At 36.6% G+C, this 23,908-nt stretch overlaps 1 protein-coding gene and 1 pseudogene across 1 annotated transcript; both read left to right on the top strand.

The window, feature by feature from the left end:
• The first annotated feature begins 1,403 nt into the window (after positions 1 to 1,403).
• Positions 1,404 to 2,324, top strand: LOC148252906 (putative zinc finger A20 and AN1 domain-containing stress-associated protein 8 pseudogene; annotated as a pseudogene).
• A 14,004-nt stretch (positions 2,325 to 16,328) lies between these two features.
• On the top strand, positions 16,329 to 22,737 carry ZIP9 (ZIP metal ion transporter family). The gene is made up of 4 exons (XM_022052104.2): positions 16,329 to 16,620; positions 16,758 to 16,815; positions 17,217 to 17,956; positions 21,988 to 22,737. Exons 1-4 carry the CDS (start codon positions 16,606 to 16,608, stop codon positions 22,441 to 22,443), a joined length of 1,269 nt encoding a protein of 422 aa, XP_021907796.2. The 5' UTR covers positions 16,329 to 16,605; the 3' UTR covers positions 22,444 to 22,737.
• The last annotated feature ends 1,171 nt before the right edge of the window (positions 22,738 to 23,908 follow it).

A 23,908-nucleotide genomic window follows, 5' to 3' on the forward strand; every position in this document is an offset into this window, starting at 1 on the left:
GGTGGATAGATTCTGATGCCACAACTCACATCAGTGTGTCTATGTAGGGTTGCCTCCATTGTTACAAGCTAAGTGATGGTGCAAGATTCATTTATGTAAGCAATGACAAATTAATTGAGGTTGAAGCAATTGACAAATTTAGATTATTGTTAAAGACTATATTTTATTTAGACTTATAAGAGACTTTTATTGTACTGTCATTTAGACGGAATGTGATTTCTATTTCTATATTGGATAAATTTAGTTATTCATGTTCTTTTGAAAATGCCTCACTGCCTCTCTGTTTTTCCTTCTCATGATTCGCTCAACTTCTGTAATCATTTCATCGAAGGAACTATCATCCAAACAGCTCAAGTCTTACCGAGTGGGTAGAGTGTCACCCATTCTTGTTTCCCTTGATGACTAAATTTTTTTTTTCAATAATGTATGATCAATAGTGAACAGAATTTTTATGGATTATCATCTATTTATTAATATATAGTAACCATTTTCTTGCACCCAAAACTAACTTTGAACATTAAAAAATCGAATTTTGGTTTGAAAGGACAAACAGATCTTGCCTAGTAGATCGACCAGAAGCCATTGTTGTTACTCTTTGTTGTTAAAGAACTCATAATGAAGTTGAATAGAGAGAAAAAAAACTTGGGCTTGAGGTGGTAATATCAAATGGTGTTCAAATCACCATCATCTTATAAGCCCAAACTGCATGCTAATTGCTCCTTGTTGCAATAGCCTAAACTGCATGAAATATCAAGCTCCTTAATGCAAGAGCCTAAATTGTATGATCCCTTTGGCTTGCATGAGTTTAAACTACCAATGAAAGCTTTTCTTTCTTGTTTTTACATTTTACAACTGATGAGATAATCTTGATGGCAGACATTTGTCAAAGTCTTTGTTTCTTTATTGTTTTTAGTGTTAAAGGTGCAATGAGACTCCACTTACATAGTAATTATTTGTGGTTCCTATTTTTTACATTAACTTGTTTTCTAAGAGATTCTGTGGTGTCCAATTTTTTTTCCATGGCTTCATATAGCACACATTAATGGTTATAATTTTTAAAATTAATTAAAAATATAATTAAAGATTGAGTTAACAAAATAATTTTGTAAATTTAAAGATTGAGTTAAAAAAACAAAAAAAAAAAAAACTTCATAAATTTAGGCCCCAGCAATTACACAACATTAAATCAGTAGATACATAACTGGAAAGCAATAAAAGAAAAAGAGGAGCAGATAGTGGCAGAGATAGATGGGACAGACTGTAAAACTACTGAGAAGAAAAAATAGAAAGAGGAATAAAACGCTGCGTTTTGCTGGAAGGGAGATGAAGGGGTAAAAGTTTTCCTGTTTAGAATTTAAATCTTATATTCCTGAATTTCCTTTTCACCGAAACGCCGCGTTTTGGTGAAGCGACAAAAGTTTTCCTGTTTCGAATTTAAATCTTAAATTGCTGAATATTTCTTTTCACCGAAACGCGGCGTTTTCCTGAAGTGACAAAATTTCCTGTTTAGAATTTGAATCTTAAATTCCTGAATTTCCTTTTCGGCGACGAATACAGACTTCCCACAAGAAGCTGAATTTCCTCTATAAATCAGAACAAAGCAAAGCACTGAACCAGAATTACTCACTAAGAAGCTCTTAAGTTCTTTTTGCTTTCTACTCGAATCAAATCTTCCATTAATCCCTTGATTTCATTAATAACAGAAGAATAACTCGAAATCATCAACCGGATCCACCATGAATTCATGCAACAATGGAAATCCGTCTCTATGCGCAAGGGGATGCGGTTTCTACGGCTCGGCGGAGAACAAGAACCTCTGTTCCAAATGCTATCTCGCTGAAGAAATGGCTAAGCTCAGAATATCCGTCACATTCAGGGCACAAACCGACCCACCACCACAAAGTCTTTCTTGCAACAATACTCTGACTGCTAATGGCGGCGACGGTGAATGTGACAGAAGCGTGAGCGTGAAGAAGAGATGCAAGAAGTGCAACAAGAAGGTGGGTTTAACAGGCTTCCCATGCCGGTGCGGAGATTTATACTGTGGGTCGCATCGGTACCCGGAAGAACATTGTTGCAACTTCGATTACAAGACGGAGGGTCGTCAGATATTGGCCAAACAGAATCAACTTTGCACTGCTGATAAATTGAACTGCCGGATTTGAATTGAATGCTGAAAAATTAATGATTTTTTTTTTTTTTAAAGTTCTGGGTTCTTCATCATGTGTATTTTCCACAAAATTACAGTACTATCATGTTTGATCCATGGTTTTCAGCAGCTTAATTCTGAATAAACATAATGTGGTGTGTGTCATTTTGGGTAAGTTCTGGTTAGTTTGGGTAAGTTGCCATTGGATCAAAAGTACTAATTGGAGCCATAAGTAGGAAGTCTTAATCAATCGAGAGTTAAAAGACTAAATTTCTCCCCTATGTTGCAGATTTAAAGATAACTTCAATATACAAAATCACATGATCTTTACTTTCTTAAATATTTATCTTCATAATACTCAAGGAGGTCTAACACTTTCAAATTGTTGAATTTAAATTAGTGGTTATAATTTTAAATACTAGTAATATAATGTCGTTAATGATAAGTCTGACTTCATATACTTTAAATTATTATATTTGATTATAAAATAAATTATTTTTGTATAATATTTTTATATTTTTTATTCTTTGAAATTTTAATGAATATTAGTAAAAAAAAATTATTATATAAAAAAATCATATAATTAAAAAATCAAATAATAATTATAAAAAATGAGCAATGTGATAAAAAAAATATATATCAAGTGATTTAAATAAGGGATGGTAAGTTGATTTAAAAGAAGATAAAAATAAGTAAAAAAAAACAATTATATGAAGAAAAAGCCAAAGACAAGAAAAAAGAAGAGAGAAGACAAACAAGCGAAGGAAAAAAAAAAACAGAGTGGGTATGCATATATGGTTAAAAAGAGAGAATGTGTATCATATATGCAGTGTAGTTCAAATATATATATATATATATATATATCTGTCTTTTTAAATAATAATACGAATATATTTAATTTTTAAAAATAATAATAATAATAATAATAACAAGGAACAATAATAATAAATAAATACATAAATCACTAAATTTATTTTTAAATTCCGATAGTAATTACAATTTGCTTTCAAATATTCGTTCTTTACAGTTTAATTTTTAATATTTTTATTTATTTTAAATGTTCAATTTTTTATTATTTTCTAATGAAAAAAACTTAAAAAGATTATATCATATTTAATACTTTGAAAATTAAGTGATAAAAATGATATTAACTAATTAATTAATAAATTAAAAACAACAAAAGTATTATAATATATTGTTTATTTATTAAGTTAATTAATTAATCAAAATTATTTTTAATTATTTTTTAAGTATTTAAGTATGATTTAACAATTGTATTTTTTTTAATTAAAAAATAGAAGAAAATTGAATACTTTGAAAAAAAAAAAAAAAGGAGAGTAAAATATAGTGATAAGAAAATTAGTATTTAAACACAAATGCAAAAAAGCATGACTATTTTTTTCAATGTTTCTTTTTATGTCTTTATATTTACGAAATTCTCTAATATCTTTCCGTAATTAAATTAGATTTTGTTTTAGCAGGTCATGATATATTTAAATAAGAAAAATATTTTATAATTGTTAAATTCTACTCATTCGAATAGGCATAACAAAGTGAAAAATCTGATTTAACATTTTATTTTTATAAATATTTAAAAAATCATAACCTTTTCCATGTAACACCGAAAATTTAATGTTAATGTAATTTAAAATTAATTTATAAATATAACTTTTTATTTTTTAATTTTAATTTAGTGTAAAAATGAATAAAATTTGATGGGTGATGAAATTGAAAATAATTTTGAGAAAAATATGTAAAATTTTGGGTTTTGGGGTATTTTTGAAAAAAAAAATCAGAAACTGGAGGTCAAAATATAATTTAAAGAAGTTATGCAATGTGGGATGGCCTATCAGCAGCCCGACGAATCAGGATGTGCTGCGTGACAACGAACGCTAACGCAGTGCCACGCGGGCGATCCACGTACTCGCGATCGAATGGTCCATATTCACCCCCGCGCGCACGGACAACCCAGATCTGTTCTCTATTTAAGGCGATTGGACGGCCTAGATTGGATCGCAATGAATGGTATAGATTCACTTCAGATTTAATCGCGATCGGACTGTCTAGATCAAATGCGATAGACAGCCTAAATAAAAAAGGAACGAATATAACCCCCTTCACACCAAACCCTAACGCTAGCCGCCAGACCCCCCTCGTCGGAGAAGAAGATCCAGCCGCTGCCACTCGTCGCTGTGCCAGACCCGGTTCCGACCGCCAAAAGAGGTAAAAAAAAATTTTTTTGCTCGGAATTCAATTTTAAACACCTTCATGATTAAATCGGAGCAAAAAGACCGACAGATTGGCCGAAAACTTTCGACGCCGCCATCGCAGAAAATTCTCCGATGAGGCCTTTCTCGATTCCCGTTGTGCATAATTTTTCAACATTGTGATCACAGTTTCCTTCTTTACAGGTTGAGCGGAGCAAAACACCCAACCGCAATGTGAGCCGGATGAGCCGCCGCACCGGAGAGCCCCACCGCCGGTGAGTTTTGGTTTTTTGTGTTTTTTTGGCCAACCAAAGCTCCTTAACTTATTTTCTCGCAGGGATTGATGCAAAATCAGCTGAAAACAGTTGACCCAAGGCGGATCGCCACCGTGTGCGTTGGCGCTGTCGCTGGAGCACGGCGAAGCCGCTATGCCGGAATTGGCCAAAAAAGGTCTTAAGATTGATTTTGAGTTTTTGGGGACATTTATAGGTACTTATAGTCTATTTTAATCCCTAAAAAAAATTAAGGGAACCCGAGTACCGCCAGTAGGTGCAGTCAACAGCTTAGCTTTTCGGGCATCAAATTATATAAGAATCTATCACCCTATTCTCTGTTATGGAATTGAAGTCTAAATAAATAATAATACGATATTTTGTATAATTTAGAAAATATTCATATTAATTACAGATTACTAATGAATCCAGAACCGAAAATTATCTATTGTTGATTCTATTGAATTATTTTAAAGTTAATTACATGATAATATTTCATTGATCGATTTTATAATTTCGAATGCATGATTTATATGATCACCATTGAATTGAAAAATGAAGACTGAAGAAAAATGAAAAATTGTGTGATTAAGTGAATAGATAAAACAGTAGCCTTACTGGATATCCTGGGAGATGGTGGACGGACCGAGTATAATAGAAAATCCTATCGAGAACGTTGTCTCATACCGGACGGGATATCGAGACTTGGTAATTTGACACTCATACCGGACGGGGTATGGGGACGACCCGCTTCACCCTCATACCGGACGGGGTATTAAGGTTTAGTAATTTGATGCTCATACGAGATGAGGTATGGAGACGGTCCGTTAATTGAGAATGTTAAAGGAAAGAGTTCACGCGTAGCAGGGACATCCCTATGAACTTCCATGGATACCAGCAGGCTAATGAAAAGGGATAGTTATTGTTTGATTTATTGAATATGGATTTATAATGTGTGCATGTTATCGATTGTATATGAAATCATGATAAGTGATATGTTATTATCTCTATAGGTTATTTTTATAAATCTCGCTGTGGTAAGTGGACAGTAAATAATTTTATTATTAATAAATGCATTTGTTTAATTAAGTGCTCCATTAGTTGTTTTGATTTTCTACCAACCTTCATTTCGTGTCAGTGAGTAGCATAATATTCTTATTGGACTAGTGTACCTCATTTCTTATTTAACCATTTTATATAAAGAGGACCAGGATCCAGAGCTCGATTCAAAAGAAAGTTGCAAGTAGTATACTAGTTTTATTTATTTTTCGTCTATTTCTTTATTTTTTTTATTTCCTTCAAAAGGGTAATTCCCGTAACACTATTCGGTATTTTAAGTTATTGTGTAAGGAATGTAAATCTTAACCATTTATTTTACTTATGCGCTTAATTTATAATTTATTTTCTTTGGACATTCCGGGATCGTTACAGTTGGTATTAGAGTTGCGTTCCTCGTACCCATTTCTTACACAAAATCCTTAGGAAACACCAAAAATAATGAATTGTCACTCAACCATTCCTTGTAAAATGCAGGTACAGATAGATGAGGAGAGGAAGACCCCCATTAAACCGAGCAGTCCGGAAGGGTTCGCTTAGAGAAGATGTTGACCGGTTATTTGAGATGGTGGAGAGACTCATTGTTGCCCAGCAAGCCCGGAAGGAAAGGAGGGAGATAACTGACCCCCCCCCGGTGTCACAGGTTGAACCACCCCGATATGACCTTATTCCTCCACAGTACCACCCGGCACCATCACAGTATAATCCGATGCCCTAACCACCGCATCACCTGGCACCACTGTAGTACAATTCGGTGTTACCTAATTAACATAAAAATCATCATACACTTATTTCTATATCAAGTGTGTGCTCTTCATTATTTAGATTGTTCTAGTTTGCTTCTAGAGTTGAATTCATGTATCTTGTTTCTTTAGAAATTCTTTGTTATCTCTAATTAAAATTGAGCATATAGTGATAATTAATTGTTGTTTGAATTGGCCCTTTTGTATAAAGTTATAAAAGGTTGCTTGAATGGTAAAAGGTTCCTTTGAAGAGGTTGAGTTCTGGTTAGCTAAGACAGAAAAGGCCTTCAAGACCCTTGAGGTGATTCTCGAACAGAAGGTCATCTTTGCTACCTACATGCTAGTGGGAGAAGCAGACTGCTGGTGGCAACTCAAGCAAACCACCCTGTCATTTTCAGTCACTTGGGAACAGTTCCTGATGGTCTTTCATGTAGAGTACCTCCCAAAGTATCTCCGATATCTGAAAAAAATAAAGTTTGTACACTTGGTTCAGTGGGACATGACTGTATCAGAATATGCTCGCAAGTTCCTAGAGTTGGGTCAATATTCTCCTAAGAGCATCATGGATGATGGCCGGAAGGCTAAAAGGTTTGAGTGGAGTCTCCTTCCTGAGATCAAACAGCAGTTGTTTATGCTCAAGCTCAGTACTTATTCGGCTATTCTGGCCAAGACATAGTTAGCAGAGATGAGTCTTCGCACCTTCCCTTAAGCAGTAGGGAACCTTAAGTCCTCAGCCCCACATCGCAAACCAGCACCTACTGCACCTGTTCAACAGAACAAGAGACCCAGACCGATGACTCAGGCTCTCCCTTAGGTTTCAGCAGCATGACGCGGCAAGATCTGTCAGTATTATGGCAAGGATCATGGGGACTGACCCAGCTATCGACTCAACAACACCTATCACATATGTAGTAGCGTCCAACATTATGCAAAGGAGTGCCCGAGGAACCAGAACCAGGTCAGACCTCCTATCCAGGGCAAGGTTTACAATCTCACACAGCAGGATGCAGAAGCCAACCCGGACGTGGTACAGAGTATGTACATCATCTGTAACTATTTTGCTCATGTCTTAACTGATACTAGTGCATCGCATTCATTTGTTTCACATATTTTTGCATCAAAATTAGATGTATTACCTAAAAAATTTAATTCTGTATTGTTTGTGTCTACTCCTAGGAGTAGGACACTATTGGGGGAGGTTGTATACAAAGCATGTGTCATAAATATAGCAGATAGGAAATTAAGTGTGGACCTAATAGAAATTGACATGAGGGACTTCGATATAATTTTAGGAATGAACTGGCTAACGATGTATCACGCCACTGTAGATTATTTTAGCAAGAGGGTTGTATTTAACCCTCCTAATGAGGAGTTATTTATAAATTAATAAAATCTTATAACATTTGTTCCCTCATGGAAAATTTTTTTATTATCAAGTATTTTAAGCCAAACTGTTTTCTCTAACTAGGCAAACCCAAAAAAGAAATGTGTATTCAAGAGATTCCAGTAGTCCGAGACTTTATAAATGTATTTTTAGATGAACTACCTAGATTGTTAGTGGATAGAGAAGTCAGATTCACCATAAACCTTCAGCTAGGCACCCAGCCTATTTCGGTTGCTCCTTACCGCATGAGACACGTTGAGATGGAGAAATTGAAGAAATAGATCACTAAATTACAGGACAGTGGATTCATCTGATATAGTTTGTCTCCTTGGGTTGCCAGAGTCACATTTGCAAGAAAGGGAGATGAGACGTTGAGGCTATGTATTGATTATAGAGGTCTGAACAGGGCCACGATCAAGAACAAATATCCCCTCCCTAGGATCGATGATGTCTTTGATCAGTTACAAGGTGCATAAATCTTCTCTAAAATAGATCTGCGTCCAGGTTACCATCATGTAAAAATCAGGGCAGAAGACATTTCCAAAACAACCTTTCGAATCAGGTACGGATATTATGAATTCTTGGTCATGCCATTTGGACTAACCAACGCTCCAGCTATCTTCATGGACTTGATGAACCGGGTGTTCAGACAATTTCTAGATCAGTTTGTTATTGTGTTCATCGATGATATCTTAGTTTATTCAAAAAACAGAGATGAACACACTCACCATCTGACTCAGGTTTTGCAGGTTCTCAAAGAAAAAAAGCTGTATGCAAAGTTGAGTGAGTGTGGGTTCTGGTTTGAGTAGATTACCTTCCTATGACACATCATATCAAAGAATGGAGAGTCAATGAACCCCGAAAAAGTTGAAGTAGTGCTCGACTGGGAAAAATTGACATCGGTTAAGGAAATCTGTAGCTTTCTGGGGATGACAGGTTATTACCGCAAGTTTGTGGAAGATTTTTCTAGTCTAGTTGCTCCTCTGACTCGGCTTACAAAGAAGAATGTCAAGTTTGAGTTGAACGAGAACTGTGAGAGAAGCTTTTCAGAACTAAGAAAACGGTTAATTACCGCACCTGTGTTGGCCTTGCCGAGTGGATCAGGTGGATATACAGTTTACAGCGATGCTTCCTACCTAGGGTTAGGTTTTGTTTTGATGCAACATGGGAAGGTTATGGCCTATGGGTTCAGGTAGTTGAAGAGTCATGAGAAAAATTATCTTACCCATGACTTAGAACTTGCCATAATTATCCATGCCTTGAAGATTTAACGTCATTATTTGTATGGGGAGACCTTTCAGATCTATACATATCATAAGAGGTTGAAACACATATTCACTCAAAAAGATTTCAACATGCGTTAGAGAAGCTGAATAAAACTCCTCAAAAACTATGATTGTGACATATCACCTAGGTAAGGGTAACGTGGTAGCTGACACACTCAGTAAGAAAAGCGCAGATACATTAGCTCATCGGATGATTTCAAAATGCAGACAGATAGGGGCCGCACAACAGGTTCGGCTTCAGGACCTGAAAAGAGTCACATGTTTGGGCCACCTGACTGTTCAGCCGGAGTTAATCTAGAGAATAAAAGAAGCTCAGTCCGCTGATTCCATCCTAACAGCCCTTAAGAAAGATACAGAACAGGGGGGTTAACTCAGAATTCTGAGTCTCTGCTGATGGGTTGCTCAGATTTCAGGACAGAGTATGTGTTTCAGGTGACAGTAAATTGAAAGGGGACATCATAACAGAGGCCCATAACTCAAAGTTTATCATGCATCCCGAAAGTACTAAAATGTATCAAAGTATGCGACCCCGATTTTGGTAGAACGGGATGAAAAAAGATATAACTGACTTTGTTTCTAAGTGTTTCGTATGTCAACAGGTCAAGACAGCATAAACTCCCAGGTGGGCTACTTCAGCCATTACCAATTCTGGAGTGGAAGTGAGAACATATCACAATAGATTTTGTGACAGGATTGCCTAAGGTACGCTCATGACATGATGTCATCTGGGTAATTGTTGACCGACTTACCAACTCTTTCCACTTCTTGGCCATCAGGATGACTGATCCCTTGAACAAGTTGGTAAGAATGTACATCCGAAAAATAGTTAGATTACATGAAGTGCTAGTAACAGTAGTATCCGATAGGGACCCCGGGTTCACTTCTCGGTTCTGCTCTATCTTTCAGCAAGCTGTGAGAACGAAACTATTCCTTAGTACTTCATTTCACTCTCAACCCGATAGACAGTCAGAAAGAACGATCTGTACTCTTAAAGATATGCTCCAAGCTTGCATTCTTGACTTTGGAGACCATTAGGATGACCATCTACCCCTGATAGAGTTCGCCTATAACAACAGCTACTAAGTAAATATTGGCATGGGTCCGTACGAGGCATTGTATGACTGCCCATGCAGATCGCCGATCTGTTGGGAAGAAGTGGGTGATAGAAAACTGTTCGGCTCCAACCTTATAGAGGAAACTACAGTCAAAATAGTTAAGATCAGGAAGAACATTCAGACGGCTCAGAGCAGACAGAAGAGTTATGCGGACATCCGGAGGAGGGATTTGGAATTTGAGAAAGGCGATCGGGTGTTCCTTAAGTTCACTCCTTTCAAAGGAATTAGTAGGTTTGGCAAGATCGGGAAACTAAGCCCCCGGTTTATTAGCTCATTCAAGATCTTAGACAGAATTGGTACCGCCACCTACAAACTAGTGCTGCCTCTAAAACTTTTCAGGGTCCATAATATATTTCATGTGTCTATGCTACGCAAGTACAACTCGAACTCCTATCACGTCTTGGCCCATAAGTCTCTTTCACTCCAAGAAGATCTGTCCTACGAAGAAGTACCAGTCGGTATTGTGGATCGAAAAAGCAGATTACTCCGCAACTGAAAAATTTCCTTTGTTAAGGTTCTATGGCAGAATCACACACCGAGAGAGGCCACATGGGGGTTAGAATCAAACTTCAGAGCCTAATATCCCCAGCTATTTGATTGAGAGGAAGAGAGACAAATTTGAAGGATCAAATTTTTTTTAAGGAGAAGATAATTGTAACATCCAAAATTTAATGTTAATATAATTTAAAATTAATTTATAAACATAATTCTTTATTTTTTAATTTTAACTTAGTGTAAAAATGAAGAAAATTTGATGGGGATGAAATTGAAAATAATTTTAGGAAAAAAAGGGTGAAAATTTTTGTTCTGAATGTATTTTTGAAAGAAAAATCGGAAACTGGGGGGTCAAAATGCCATTTAGAGCATTTGTGCCACGTGGGATGCCTAATCAGTAGTCTCGATGAACCAGGATGCGCCGCGTGGCAACGGACACTGACGCAGTGCCATGCGGGAGGCCACACAGACGATCCGCGTGCTCGCGATTGATCGACCTAGATTCGTCCCCTCGCACACGAACGACCCAGATTCGTTTCCTATTTAAACGCGATCGAACGACTCAGATTGGATCGCGATGAACGACCCAAATTCACTCCCTATTTAATCGCGATCGGATGGTATAGATCAAACGCGATGGACGATTCAGATCAGAAAGGGACGAGTATAAATAACCTCCTTCACACCAAACCCTAACCCTAGCCGCCAGACCCCCCCCCCGGCCGGAGAAGAAGATCCAGCCGCCGGGAAGGAGGCCGTCGCCACCCATCGCTACACTTGAGCCCTTTCCGACCGCCAAAAGAGGTAAAACTTTCTCCTTTGCTCAAAATTTATAAACATCCTCATGGACAAATTGGAGCAAAAACATCAGTGGATTGGCCGAAAATCGTGAGCAAAGCTCGGCGCCGCCGCCATGGGAAATTTTACAAAATGCCTCCAATGAAACCCTTCCTGATTCCCATTCTGCGTAATTTTTTCACCATTGTGATCATCGTTTCCTTCTCTACAGGTTGACTGGAGCAAAACATCCAACCAAAACATGAGCAGAAGGAGCTGCCGCACTGGAGAGCCCCGCCGCCGGTGAGTTTCAATTTTTTGTATTTTTTTCGGTCAGCCAATGCCACTTAATGTGTTTTCTCATAGGAATTGATGTAAAATTGATCGAAAATAGCCGAGCCAAGGCGGACTGCCGCCGCCAGCGGCGGTGCCGACGTTAGAGCACGGCGGACTGGCGCCGACGCTAGAGCACGGCGGAGCCGCCATTGCAGAATTCGAGAATTTGCCAAACATGGGTCTTGAGACTATTTTTTAGTTTTTTTGGATATTTGTAGGTACTTATACCGCATTTTAATTCTCGAAAAAAAATTCAAGGAACCCGAGAATTGCTAGTAGACGCAGTCAACAGCTTAGCTTTCCAGACATCAAATTATGTAAGAATCTCTCACCCTATTCTCTGTTATAGAATTGAAGTCTAAATAAATAATAATACTATATTTTGTGTAATTTAAAAAATATTCATATTAATTACAGGTTATTAATGGAGTCAGAACTGGAGATTATCTATTAGTGATTCTATTGAATTATTTTACAGTTAATTACATGATAGTATTTCGTTGATCGATTTTATAGTTTCGAATGTATGTATTGCTGATTTATGTGATTATCATTAAATTGAAAAATGGAGACTGAAGAAAAACAGAAAATTATGTGATTAAGTGAATGGATAAAACAACAGTTTTATTGGATATCCTGAGAGATGGTGGATAGACCGAGTACAATAAGGAACCCTACCGTGAACGTTATCTCATACCGGATGAGGTATCGAGACTTGGTAATTTGCGTTCATACCGGACGGGGTATTGAGATTTAGTAATTTGGTACTCATACCGGACAGGGTATGGAGACGGCCCATTAATTGAGAATATTAAAGGAAATGGTTCATGCGTAGAGGAGACATCTCTATGAACCCCCATGAATACTAACAGGCTGATGGAAAGGGACAGTTGTTGTTTGATTTTAAATATGGATTTCTAATGTGTTCATGTTACCGATTGCATATGAAATCGTGATAAGTGCGATGTTATTATTTTTATAGGTTGTTTTTATAAATCTCGTTGCGTTAAGTGGACGGTAAATTTGTAACGACCCCGGAAATTTAAAATGAAATGTGTATTAAAAATATCAAATGCAGAAGCGAAGTCAAAATTTCGATTAACATCCCTTACACTAAAACAAAAAACGTGCTCACAAAATATAAAAAATCAAACTAACTAAAGGAGAAACTCGAAAGTAAAAGCTATGAATATGACTATGGAGTCTTTAGGCGTCCCCTTCGTCATCCTCCTGCGGAACGGGCTCGGGAACAATGTCTTCCTGATCTGAAATGATTAAATAAGGAATGAGCTACACTAGCCAGTAAAGACATCACGATATCTCACCGTCACGGAGGTAAAGGTGAGTAGAAAACACAAAAAGACCAATGGAGCATAATTTACAACAAATCCTTTTGCCAATAATAAATCCTTTACCATCCACTTACCTCGGTGAAATTCATAAAACAATATACGAAAGCAATAACATTATCATCATCATGAAATCATATAAACTGTATAACATAATACTTATCACGCCTTTTGTAATTCAATCATTACACAACATATTTTCCTCATTTACCAGCCTACTAGTATCCATAGGGGTCCCGCTATCCGTTAACCCTTAACACTTGAAATCAGATTCCAGGGCCATCCCCATACCCCGTCCGGTATGGGTGCCAAAACTATAGACCTCATTACCCCGTCCGGTATGAGGGTGAAACGGGCCGTTCCCATACCCCGTCCGGTATGAGCGCCAAAACACATAAGGTCTTCATACCTCGTCCGGTATGAGAGACCACAATCCCGGTAGGGTTCCCTACGGACCCGGTCCGTCCACCATCTCCCAGGATATCTAGTCAAGCTGACCACATTATACAATTATCAATTTACATAATCTTTCATTCTTCTTTTCCTCAGCCAGCATCATCAATTTACATACAAACAAGCAAACAGTAATTTTATGCCAAACAAGACAACATACAGCATCGGTTTCTCAGTCATTCAACCCATAATCAATAAAACAATAAAATATGCACGCGAAACAATGAAATAAAAACATCAGACCTCATACTGCATTTAAAACTGTAAAATATGCCAAATAACAGTTAACCGACAAACACACTAGACTCGGGCTCCATTAGCGACCTTAAGCAATTTCACACATTCGTTGATTCAAGAAATACCGTTTTATCATTTTTGAACTTTAATACCGTGATAGGAAATAGGGTGAGGGGTCCTTACTCGTTTCGGGGTCCGAACACGGCTTCACAGTGCGCCTACAGGTTGTCCCTAATTTTCCCTGAATTTTTTCCGAGGAACTGAAACGCACTACTGGTACCTGCACGTGTTTCAAAAAAATCTCAAATTAGGCCCAGGGCCCCTTTTTGGCCAATATCCCAATTCCGGCACGGCGGCTCCGCCGTGCTCCGGCGACGGCACCGCCGCTTGTGGCGGCGATTCGCCTCGGTTTGGCTGTTTTCGGCCGTTTCTGGCCTAATTCGGCCACACTTGCATCGGTCCTTACGATAAAACAACCCTAGGGCCCTCGGGGGGCCAAAAAATTACGGAAAACCGAAGCTTACTGGCGGCGGTGCTCTCGGGTGCGGCGGCTCTCCGGTGAGGTTCGTGTTTTGGTGATTCGGCTCCGATCAACCTGTAGAGAAAAGAATGGTGATCACAGTAATATAAAAATTGCATCAAACGGAGGCCGGGAAGGGCCTCATCGGAGGCAAAAACCGAGGAGGGGCGCGGCGGTGCCGCTGGGTTTCGGCCGTGTTTTTCGGCCGTTTGGCCGGGATTTTGGCTCCGATTTGGCCACAGGGGAAATCAGCGTGGAAAAACGAGTCGGGGTATGAAATTTACCTCGATCGGCGGTCGAAAATCTCCCCGGTGCGGCGGCGGGTGGCGGCGGCCGGCTTCTCCGGCGTCTTGTTCGTCTTCTCCGGCGATGGCAGGCGGCTAGGGTTTTTGTGGTCAGGTGTGGGGGTTCTATTTATACCCTTTTGCCTTTTGATCTCAGCCGTCCATTTTGTTTTAATCTGGGCCGTCCGTTTTTTATTGAATCTGGGCCGTCCGTGCGCACGCTTGATCTAGACCGTCCAATCGCGCGTACGCGGATTGCCAACGTGGCCCATCCCCGGTCGATGTGGTTTTGCCACGTGGCAGGTCCTGGTTGGCCAGGACTGCTGACTGGGTCTGCTGACGTGGCTGCTGACGTGACACTTTTTTTTTAAAAACTTAATAAAAATATTTAATAATAAAATAATAAATTTTTTCAAATTTTTCAGGCGTTACAAAATTGTTTTATTATTAATAAATGCATTTGTTTAGTTAAATACTCTATTAGTTGTTTTAATTTTTTACCAACCTTCATTTTTGTGTCAGTAAATAGTGTGATATTTTTAATGGGTTAATATAACTCATTTCTTATTTAACAATTTCAGATTAAGAGAATCAGGATCCAAAACCCAATTCACAAGAGGGTTACGAGTAATATGCTAATTTTATTTATTTTTTACTTATTTCTTTATTTTTTTATATTTACTTCAAAAGAGTAATTCTCATACGTTATTATGTAAAGAATGTTCAAAAGAGTAATTCTCATAAGTTATTATGTAAAAAATGTAAATCTTAACTATTTATTTTATTTTCGTATTTAATTTATAATTTATTTCATTTGGAGATTTCGAATTCGTCACATTTCATCCATTATCACCATGGAGATGGAGATGGGTCGTCTTCTACTCTAACAGCAACGAGTTTCTTGATTCTTTTCATGAACAAATTACAGATAACTCGTTCAATGACCAACTCCATCACTAACTCTCTTTCTTCCGCTCCTACGTAATCCTCAATCTTTGCCATCATTCTCCAGAATGAACCATCGCTCGAAAACAATTTGTAATTTGTAAAAAAAGAAAGAAAGAAAAAGAAGAGAATCCGCAAAATGAAGAATGGAGAAAATAATGGTGAGAATTGCGGCGAAGAAAGAAAAGCAGAAAATCCAGGACGACGGTCTGAGGTGAAAATTCTGGAATGACGGTAAACCAGGCGGTGAAAATTATGAGCGTAGAATATATTTATAACGTAAAATAAATAAATTTATATTTTTAAAAATAAATAATTATGTACTTAAAACATTGTAATTATTATTATAAAAAATAAACCGCTTTGGTTTTACAACAAGTTAATAAAAATGCGCTCATACTTTTTCCAAATATTTAATGACTTATATTATTTCATGCACGTTATTATTAATTAATTAATTTAATTAACTAGTCAAAGCTGTTTTTTGAATTATTTTTTAAAATATTTAAATATAATTTGATTATTTTAATTTTTTATTAAAAAATAAATTTAAAAGATTTAAAATAAATATAAAATATAAGTTATAATTAAAAATTAAATTACACCAAATATTTTAAAATATAAGAGAATCAACCTTGAAGACTCCCTAATAATAATAATTATTAAAAATGGATAAATCAATGGCAAAATATGTCGACACAATCGTGGTCATTTTATTGCAAAAAGTCGCAACTTTCTTCACCTGCTACTTCTTCTCCCCCACCATTTCGTCAGACTATGTCGACACTCTACGTTTCTCCGCTTTCTCACTTTTCCCCTTCTCTGTTCTCGGCTATTCCCACACGACATTCTGTCATCATCTTTCTCCGACATTTTTCGCCATTCCCTTTGTTTAGTTCATTTTCCTTCGTGCTTTTTGCACTTTCCGGATTTAAAATTCCTCCTAGGTTGTATAAACCCTAGTATCATCATCACGCTTCCTCTTCTTTATTCTTCCATGTTGTTCTTCGAGGTTCTTTCTTTTTTCTTTTTAATTATGTAATTCATTCCCCTTGTTTATCTCCCTCTCCGTTTCTCTCTGTGTTTTTCTTTATTTTTCAATCATTTGGTTTGAATTGATGATTGTATGGTCGGTGTTGTTTGGTTCAGGATTTTCTGCAGTTGCTTTATCTGGATCGTTTCGGATCAAAATCTCGAGCGTTCTCAGGTATTGCGGAAAACACTTTGTTTATTGTTTCTTTATGTTACCATTGCAATTTAAATAGAAAGGAATTTTGAATCCTGGGTTTTATCGGTTTCTCTGTATTTTATCTTTTTTGCTGTTTAATTTTATTTAATCAGACGCAATCATTGTTTTCTTGGATGCCGGAATTTCGTTTACTCTTCAAGACGATGCAAATTTCTGTTTCTTTCTCGCGTTTTTTCATAAACCCAAACAGAGTTTAATCGTCCTTAATTTCGGGAACAAGAAATTAAATTTTGAGCAAATTAATCGATTTCTTCCGAATTATGGTTTGTTTGGTTCTTGATTCGAGTACTCGATTCCTGATTCATTTTCTGAAAAATCTGAGCACTTGTGTGTTTTCTTTCAATTGGGACCGCAAATAGAGTCCTTCTTGCAGACAATATCCGATTCCATGCTCTCCGCGAACTGCAACCCGACTGATTCGGACCTATGCCGAGATGACTCCACGGCGAGGATCCTGAAATTCGTGGCTATGGCGGCCATTCTCCTCGCCGGCGTGACCGGCGTCTCCATCCCTCTCCTCGGCAGGCACCGCCGACTTCTCCGAACGGACGGCAGCCTCTTCGTAGCGGCGAAGGCTTTCGCCGCGGGTGTCATCCTGGCGACCGGATTCGTCCACATGCTTTCGGGCGGGTCGGATGCACTATCAGACCCATGTCTGCCCGAATTCCCATGGTCCAAGTTTCCTTTCTCCGGGTTCTTCGCAATGATTGCAGCGTTAATGACGCTGTTGGCTGATTTTGTGGGGACCCAGTATTACGAAAGGAAGCAGGGGTTGACTCGGGTAAGGGAAGAGCATGGAGGTTCAGCTGCGAATTCGGAGTCGGAGTCGGGCATCGTAGCGGTGGATATGGAAGATAATAAAGATCGGAAGGGAAAGGTGTTTGGTGAGGAAGAAGGTGGTGGGATGCACATCGTGGGAATGCATGCACACGCAGCTCACCACAGACATAACCACCCTCATGGGCAGGACGCTTGTGACGGGCAAGCCAAGGTCCACGGAGTCGGACACGTTCACCTGCACGGCCATGGACATGGCCACGACCATGGATTTGGAGATAGGGACGAGGATAGTAGCATTAGGCACGTCGTTGTTTCTCAGGTAATTTGCTTTCCTTTTCTATTTTCAAATATTAGTTTCTCTAATTTCTTCTTGTTCTTTTCTGATTTCTTTTTTCAAAAAGATAGGTTTTATCGCTTGTGTGGATTGACTATTTTACCCTTCTATTATATTGTTTATGAGCAATAACTGGGTTGGTTTGGATTGGGCAGTCTCTTTGATAGCTCTGTTGGTGGTTGTTGATTTGTCAATTTTCAAGTCAACTCCATCCACTTATATTGTTCTTTTTTAAAAAATAAAATAAAATTTTATATATATTACGTATTTAAACTTAAAAAATACATAACCTAATAACTGTAGTTTCAACTTTTTTAATGATTAATATGTGCAGACAATAAGAAAATCAGATATTAGAAATCAGAAACTTTTGATTTTCAGTAGAATTAAAAAGAATTTAGACTTTGGGGTTATGTTATGTATACCTATAAAATAAATTTAGAAGTAAAAAATAAAAAGTATTTATATGTCAAACAGTTATTTCAAAAAAATATATATATATCAAACAGGGCTGAAGTGTTTTAATATTTTTCAGCAAGCATGATGCTTGCTTCTTTAAATTTTCGGCCTTGACCTATGTTTAGGACTCATGTGGAAGAACTATTCATTCTCTTATAATTAAGTTGATGGATGAAAAGCTAGGGAATATGCAAAACTTTCTTAGATATCAGACCTAAAAAGTTCTCAAACATTGCGCATGAAGATTTGTTGTACTGTATAGCAAAAGATTGAGAAGACTCTCAAAAAAAATTTTCTTTAGTAACTGGATTTCCCCGATAAGTGAGATGACATAGATATTTATAATCTTTTCTATTTAATCTTTCCCAAATTCGATTAGGTTAAAAATTCCCTAAAGTATAGATGCTAATACTAATACTTCTAAAACTATAATAATAAGCTCCTGAATAATGTAATAGTTCTTTTTTTTTTATCAATAAATAATTAGAAATTTAAATTACTTTTTACAAGTTAAATATCACATACCATATAACGTGAAAAAGTATCCAATAAAATGATATCCACGTGTCAAGTATGATGACGTCTAGCAAATGTGTTAACAACATTAGTAGAATCCGAAACTAACATAAACGAATTAATATGTACAATTTTTGAAACTATAAAAACAAAAAGAGTAAAATGAATTGTATAAAGATCAAATTGATAAAATAAAATAGTATGGAAACATAATAGTATTTGTGCCATTTTTGTACTGTTCTGGTCGTATCTCTTAGCGTCAAACGTAGAAACAAGTATTTCTGTAGTGTCTACTCCCATAAGCTCTCTTTTTGAATGAGTGGAAGTCTCTCAAAAGTGAGATTAATTGCGTATTTATAGTTCTTAAGTAGCCCTTCCGAAATAAGATTAGATAATAGTTCCATTAACTTTGGATATTATTGCTATTAAAATTACAATAATAGATTTCTAAATAATATAATAGTTTTGATATTTTAAGAAATATTATGTATAATCTATTCAGGAAATCTGGATAAATCCATTGTCCATCCTTCTTTGATAAATACTTGACAAATAAATTTTATTTGATGAAATAACTAAGGGGGAAGATATTTTGCTATTTATTTTTGATTTAGTAATTGATCAGACCAATCCTTATTAAGCTTAACTTCCTAGTTTATTTTACCCATAATTAACTTCAATTTCCCATCTTGCTTTATTCCTAGATAAAGGATAAAGCATAAACCAAAACATAAGCAGACAAGAAGAGTGACTTCTTCTTCCTCTTGTGGACTTGTTCTGCTTGCCTTTCCCCAGCAAACTGATCTATTGCTTCTTGTTGCTCCTTGTTTCCCAATATTTGGTGCATAACATTTCTCTCTTCAGTTAATGCTTGTCACTGGACACCAAATAATTGTGGCAATCAACGATTCAACATCTTAAGGCTCTTCCAGCCTAATCTATTCCATCGTACTCAACTAAAGTAGTTTGACAATTCTCCGAGTTTCTTGCTAAATGCTAAGGGTCAAAACTGTTGGTTGTGATGGGATTTTGAACGTTTCTATGATACATGAAGTATCTCATGTTCCAGCTGAGGAATCACAACTGAGCATCTCATTCCAATTGAAAAGAAACAAGTCCTACCCTGTCTTTTTGGATGTTTGTTAATCGTGGAAAAAATATTGCTAGCAATCCAGGCATCTGAGTGGCTCCACATTGCCACCGAAGCAGGGAAAATCTTACCTTAGTGTATTGAGATATTGTTCTCCCTCCCCAACCCCTCACATTCTCTGTTAGCATTGTAGCCAACATGTTGCTTGTTGCGACAACAGTTGCTGCTTACATGTTTGGTGTTGGTACCTTTTTTTTTTTTGGCTGCCAAGATTTCCCAGGAGAGGCATTCTCTTTGTATGGTGACCTTGTGCCAACAGTTGCTACTTGCATTTGTGGTGCTGGTACCATTTCCTTTGGGTGCCAAAATTTCCTAGGAGAGACATTCTATTTGCATGGTGAGCTTGTGCTACCTCTCTTCCACGTAAATGGGATCCTCCTAGAATAGTTTGAAGAAAGGCTCAAATTGATGCTGGAAATTCTGTGTCATCTGTGACTTCTCAATATGTTATGGTCCTAGGGATTAGATCTAGCATAGGCCTTCTGGCCGAGAAGTCTTGCAGCAAGAGTAACTGTTGCTGTTTTATTGATGTAGCAGATCGGTGTAGGATTTATAGAAGGTTAAAAGATGAAAGAAAAATAAATTCAATTCACAATTGCAGAAATTGGCAATAATCACAATCACAGGGTTATTTCAAAAAAAAAAAACACGGTTGTCACAACCACATTTTGGGTTGTTGCAACTACAATAACAGTTTGTTAGGTACTCAATTATATTGAGATAAAATTAATAGTTTATATTTTCTTATAATAATGAAACTGTTAGCTATATACAGAGGTGTCTACAATACCTAATATGTGTAGGGCCTTAAATAAGAAAACAATCAAAAAGGCTACTACCTATATAAGAAATAAAATACAAGATGGATAAAGAAACCTATTCTTATTACTTCCTTAATGAGTTGAGTACGTTCAAACTACAAGAAGATTGTAATGATGTAAATATCCTGCAGTATTGAAATATTTCAATTCTTGTGTTATCTTGTTTCATATCATATTTGACCTTGATGGCCTCTGGTTGAGGCTCGTCGGAGAAAATCCTTCAATCTTTTAGACTTTAGGGACTCTAAAAACTTTTTGTCTAATAAAATTCTTCATTGATAATTTTTATTGGGGAAATAGTTTATATGTAATTTATATATAGTTTCTATATATGACCATCGTTACTGGTTTACTAATTAATAAGATCTAACCAATATGGTTATTAGCGTAGACTTTATGCCTTCTCATAAAGAAAGTGACAATCTCAATTCACTGTGATCAACATCTTCCCTGCTTTCATCCTCACGCTTAAACCTCCTCCATTGTCGATTTCTCGCAAACCCAACTACCCACCTTAATCCAATTACAAATCAATCTCTTGACTTTTTCCAGTCAAAGAGTCACATGCCATTGCGCCAATCTACCATCTTTTTCTCTTCCTAGTGAACACCATGACCTCCAGCTACAACAGAACTTTATTTTTCTTTTGCTGTAGTAGTTTAAAGCACTGAGGTAGTTTTAAAACTAAGTAATTGACAATGTATAATGTCCGTAATCAATCTTTCAAGCAGGAAACTCCATTCTTCTAAACATCCAATGTAAAATAGAGATTTGGGAAGAAAGCAGCTCAGCCACTTTGGTGGGTTGAAATTATTGAAGCCAATAAATTAGTACTAAAAATGCAAATCAATGGTAAGTTAATATTTTTCAGATACCCTCAATTAAGTATAACTAAAAGTATTTTTCCCTTAGCAGTTTATTATTGAAAGTTGTAAAGATATCCTGTTTTTGCCAAATACTTTCATAATGGTAAATCTTCTCTTGCACATAAATTGGCACTAAATCATTTGTCTGTATGTGTTTTTGTCTATGGCTTGCCAGTTAAATATGTTTTCTGTTTCTTTTAACAGATTTTGGAGCTTGGAATTGTTTCGCACTCTATTATAATCGGACTATCTTTAGGCGTTTCACAAAGTCCATGCACCATAAGACCTTTAATTGCAGCATTATCCTTCCATCAGTTTTTTGAAGGATTTGCCCTTGGAGGCTGTATTTCTCAAGCCCAGTTCAACACTCAATCTGCGTCACTGATGGCATGTTTTTTTGCTGTCACTACCCCATTGGGTATTGGGATTGGAACTGCCATCTCATCTTCCTACAATCCTCATAGTGCCGGTGCACTGGTGGTTGAGGGCATCTTGGACTCTCTTTCTGCTGGGATTTTGGTTTATATGGCTTTGGTGGATCTCATTGCTGCGGATTTTCTTAGTAAGAGAATGAGCTGCAACTTCAGACTCCAGGTAGTATCTTACTTGATGCTGTTCCTTGGAGCTGGCCTTATGTCTGGCCTTGCAATCTGGGCTTGATTTACTTGGTTTTCTGGCTACCTTTGATTTTTTGGTTGCTAAACCTGTATCATTCATACATCAAAAGTTTCATCAAGTGTTACAATTGATTGTTCAAGTGAAAATTGGGTTCGCAAAAGAAGGTGGAGAAGCATTAAAATTGGTTGTATCATGTTGATTGTGAATTACAATTCCATTAGTTTGCAAGTTCACTCTCTTACTCTTCCGTCTCTTCAATATTATCTTGTTCTATCTGTGTGAGACTTCTCTCTAACTCTTTTCAAAATGATAATCAAGCTTGCTTTTACTTTTTCATTTCTTTATCATAGATGGTGCATTTTTTAAAAGAAGTTTAGATAGTATTTGGGACGATGGATGTGCTTCTTATATATCGAAACTTTGTTCTTCTCTGATGTTCCATAATAAACCACCAGAAGGTTGAAGTAAGGTATAGAAGTTGTAATTTTTCACCTGAATCTAATGAAACACGGCGGAAAAAGAACAAAGTTAATAATACTCTCTGGATATTGAACTAAACAGATACATTAAAAAAAAAATCCTGTACTTTTGTTTGAGTTGCGGACAAGAGCATGGACCTCTGATTGTTTAATTAATATAATAAATAAATAATTTTTGAATATTTTTTTTTATGTATCATATCTGAATATTTTTATTTATTTCTATTTGTTTTGAACATGTGTTAATTTTCAATAGGAATGGGGGAATAAAGTTAATTAATAGAATATAATAAATACATAGATAGGATGAAATTTTAAGAGACTAGATTATGAAATTACGTAAGTAGGGTAAGGTGAATTGATAATCTCATGTGTAAAGCAAGACCAAATTGAGTCCAAAAGATAATCTTTAAAGACATGATAACTAATGAAATAGTAATTATTCTCATAATCTAGTTTTTAAATTCCAAAGTAATTAATGGGATGTTAGAATATTGTATTTGTAATTGACAATTTAATGTCTCTCTGCTTGCTTCTGCTAACTCAATTTGCAGCAATGAAACCCACCAATCCCAGTACTCAAATGGGGTTTGTCACAGCAAAAAGACATGCCATCGATGATGAAGATTGAGTTTTGGCTGTGCCCTCCCCCCCGCCCAATCTCGCCTGCTGTTTCAGGTAAGATTTTATGGAAGATTTCATATATATATATATATATATATATGCTTTTAATGGCTTTAAGTTGATGTTAATGAATTGTAGATTGTGACTTTGAAAAACTAATTAAATGTAGATTTTGGATTTATTTTAGTGTAGACGAGGAGTTATATCCGTATGTATAAAGAGAAAGAGGAGAGAGAAATTGATTGGTTGTGAATTAATTAGGGAGATTCAATGAAAATTAATAAGAAGCTAATTAATTAGAGAAATTTTAATTAGTGAGAAATTAATTAAGATAGATTAATTAGTGTATTCAGTGGCTATTTAGGACAAATCAATTAGTGGATTTCATATAACACAATCTGAAT

Source organism: Carica papaya, chromosome 7 (genome assembly GCF_054855325.1).
Source record: "Carica papaya isolate Zhongbai chromosome 7, ASM5485532v1, whole genome shotgun sequence".
Classification (NCBI taxonomy): Eukaryota; Viridiplantae; Streptophyta; class Magnoliopsida; order Brassicales; family Caricaceae; genus Carica; species Carica papaya.

Excerpts from the sequence above, each read along its gene's own strand:
- ZIP9 (XM_022052104.2), top strand. Across the intron at positions 16,816-17,216 it reads AAAATCTCGAGCGTTCTCAG|AGTCCTTCTTGCAGACAATA; the intron begins GTATTGCGGAAA and ends GACCGCAAATAG. Across the intron at positions 17,957-21,987 it reads GGCACGTCGTTGTTTCTCAG|ATTTTGGAGCTTGGAATTGT; the intron begins GTAATTTGCTTT and ends TTCTTTTAACAG.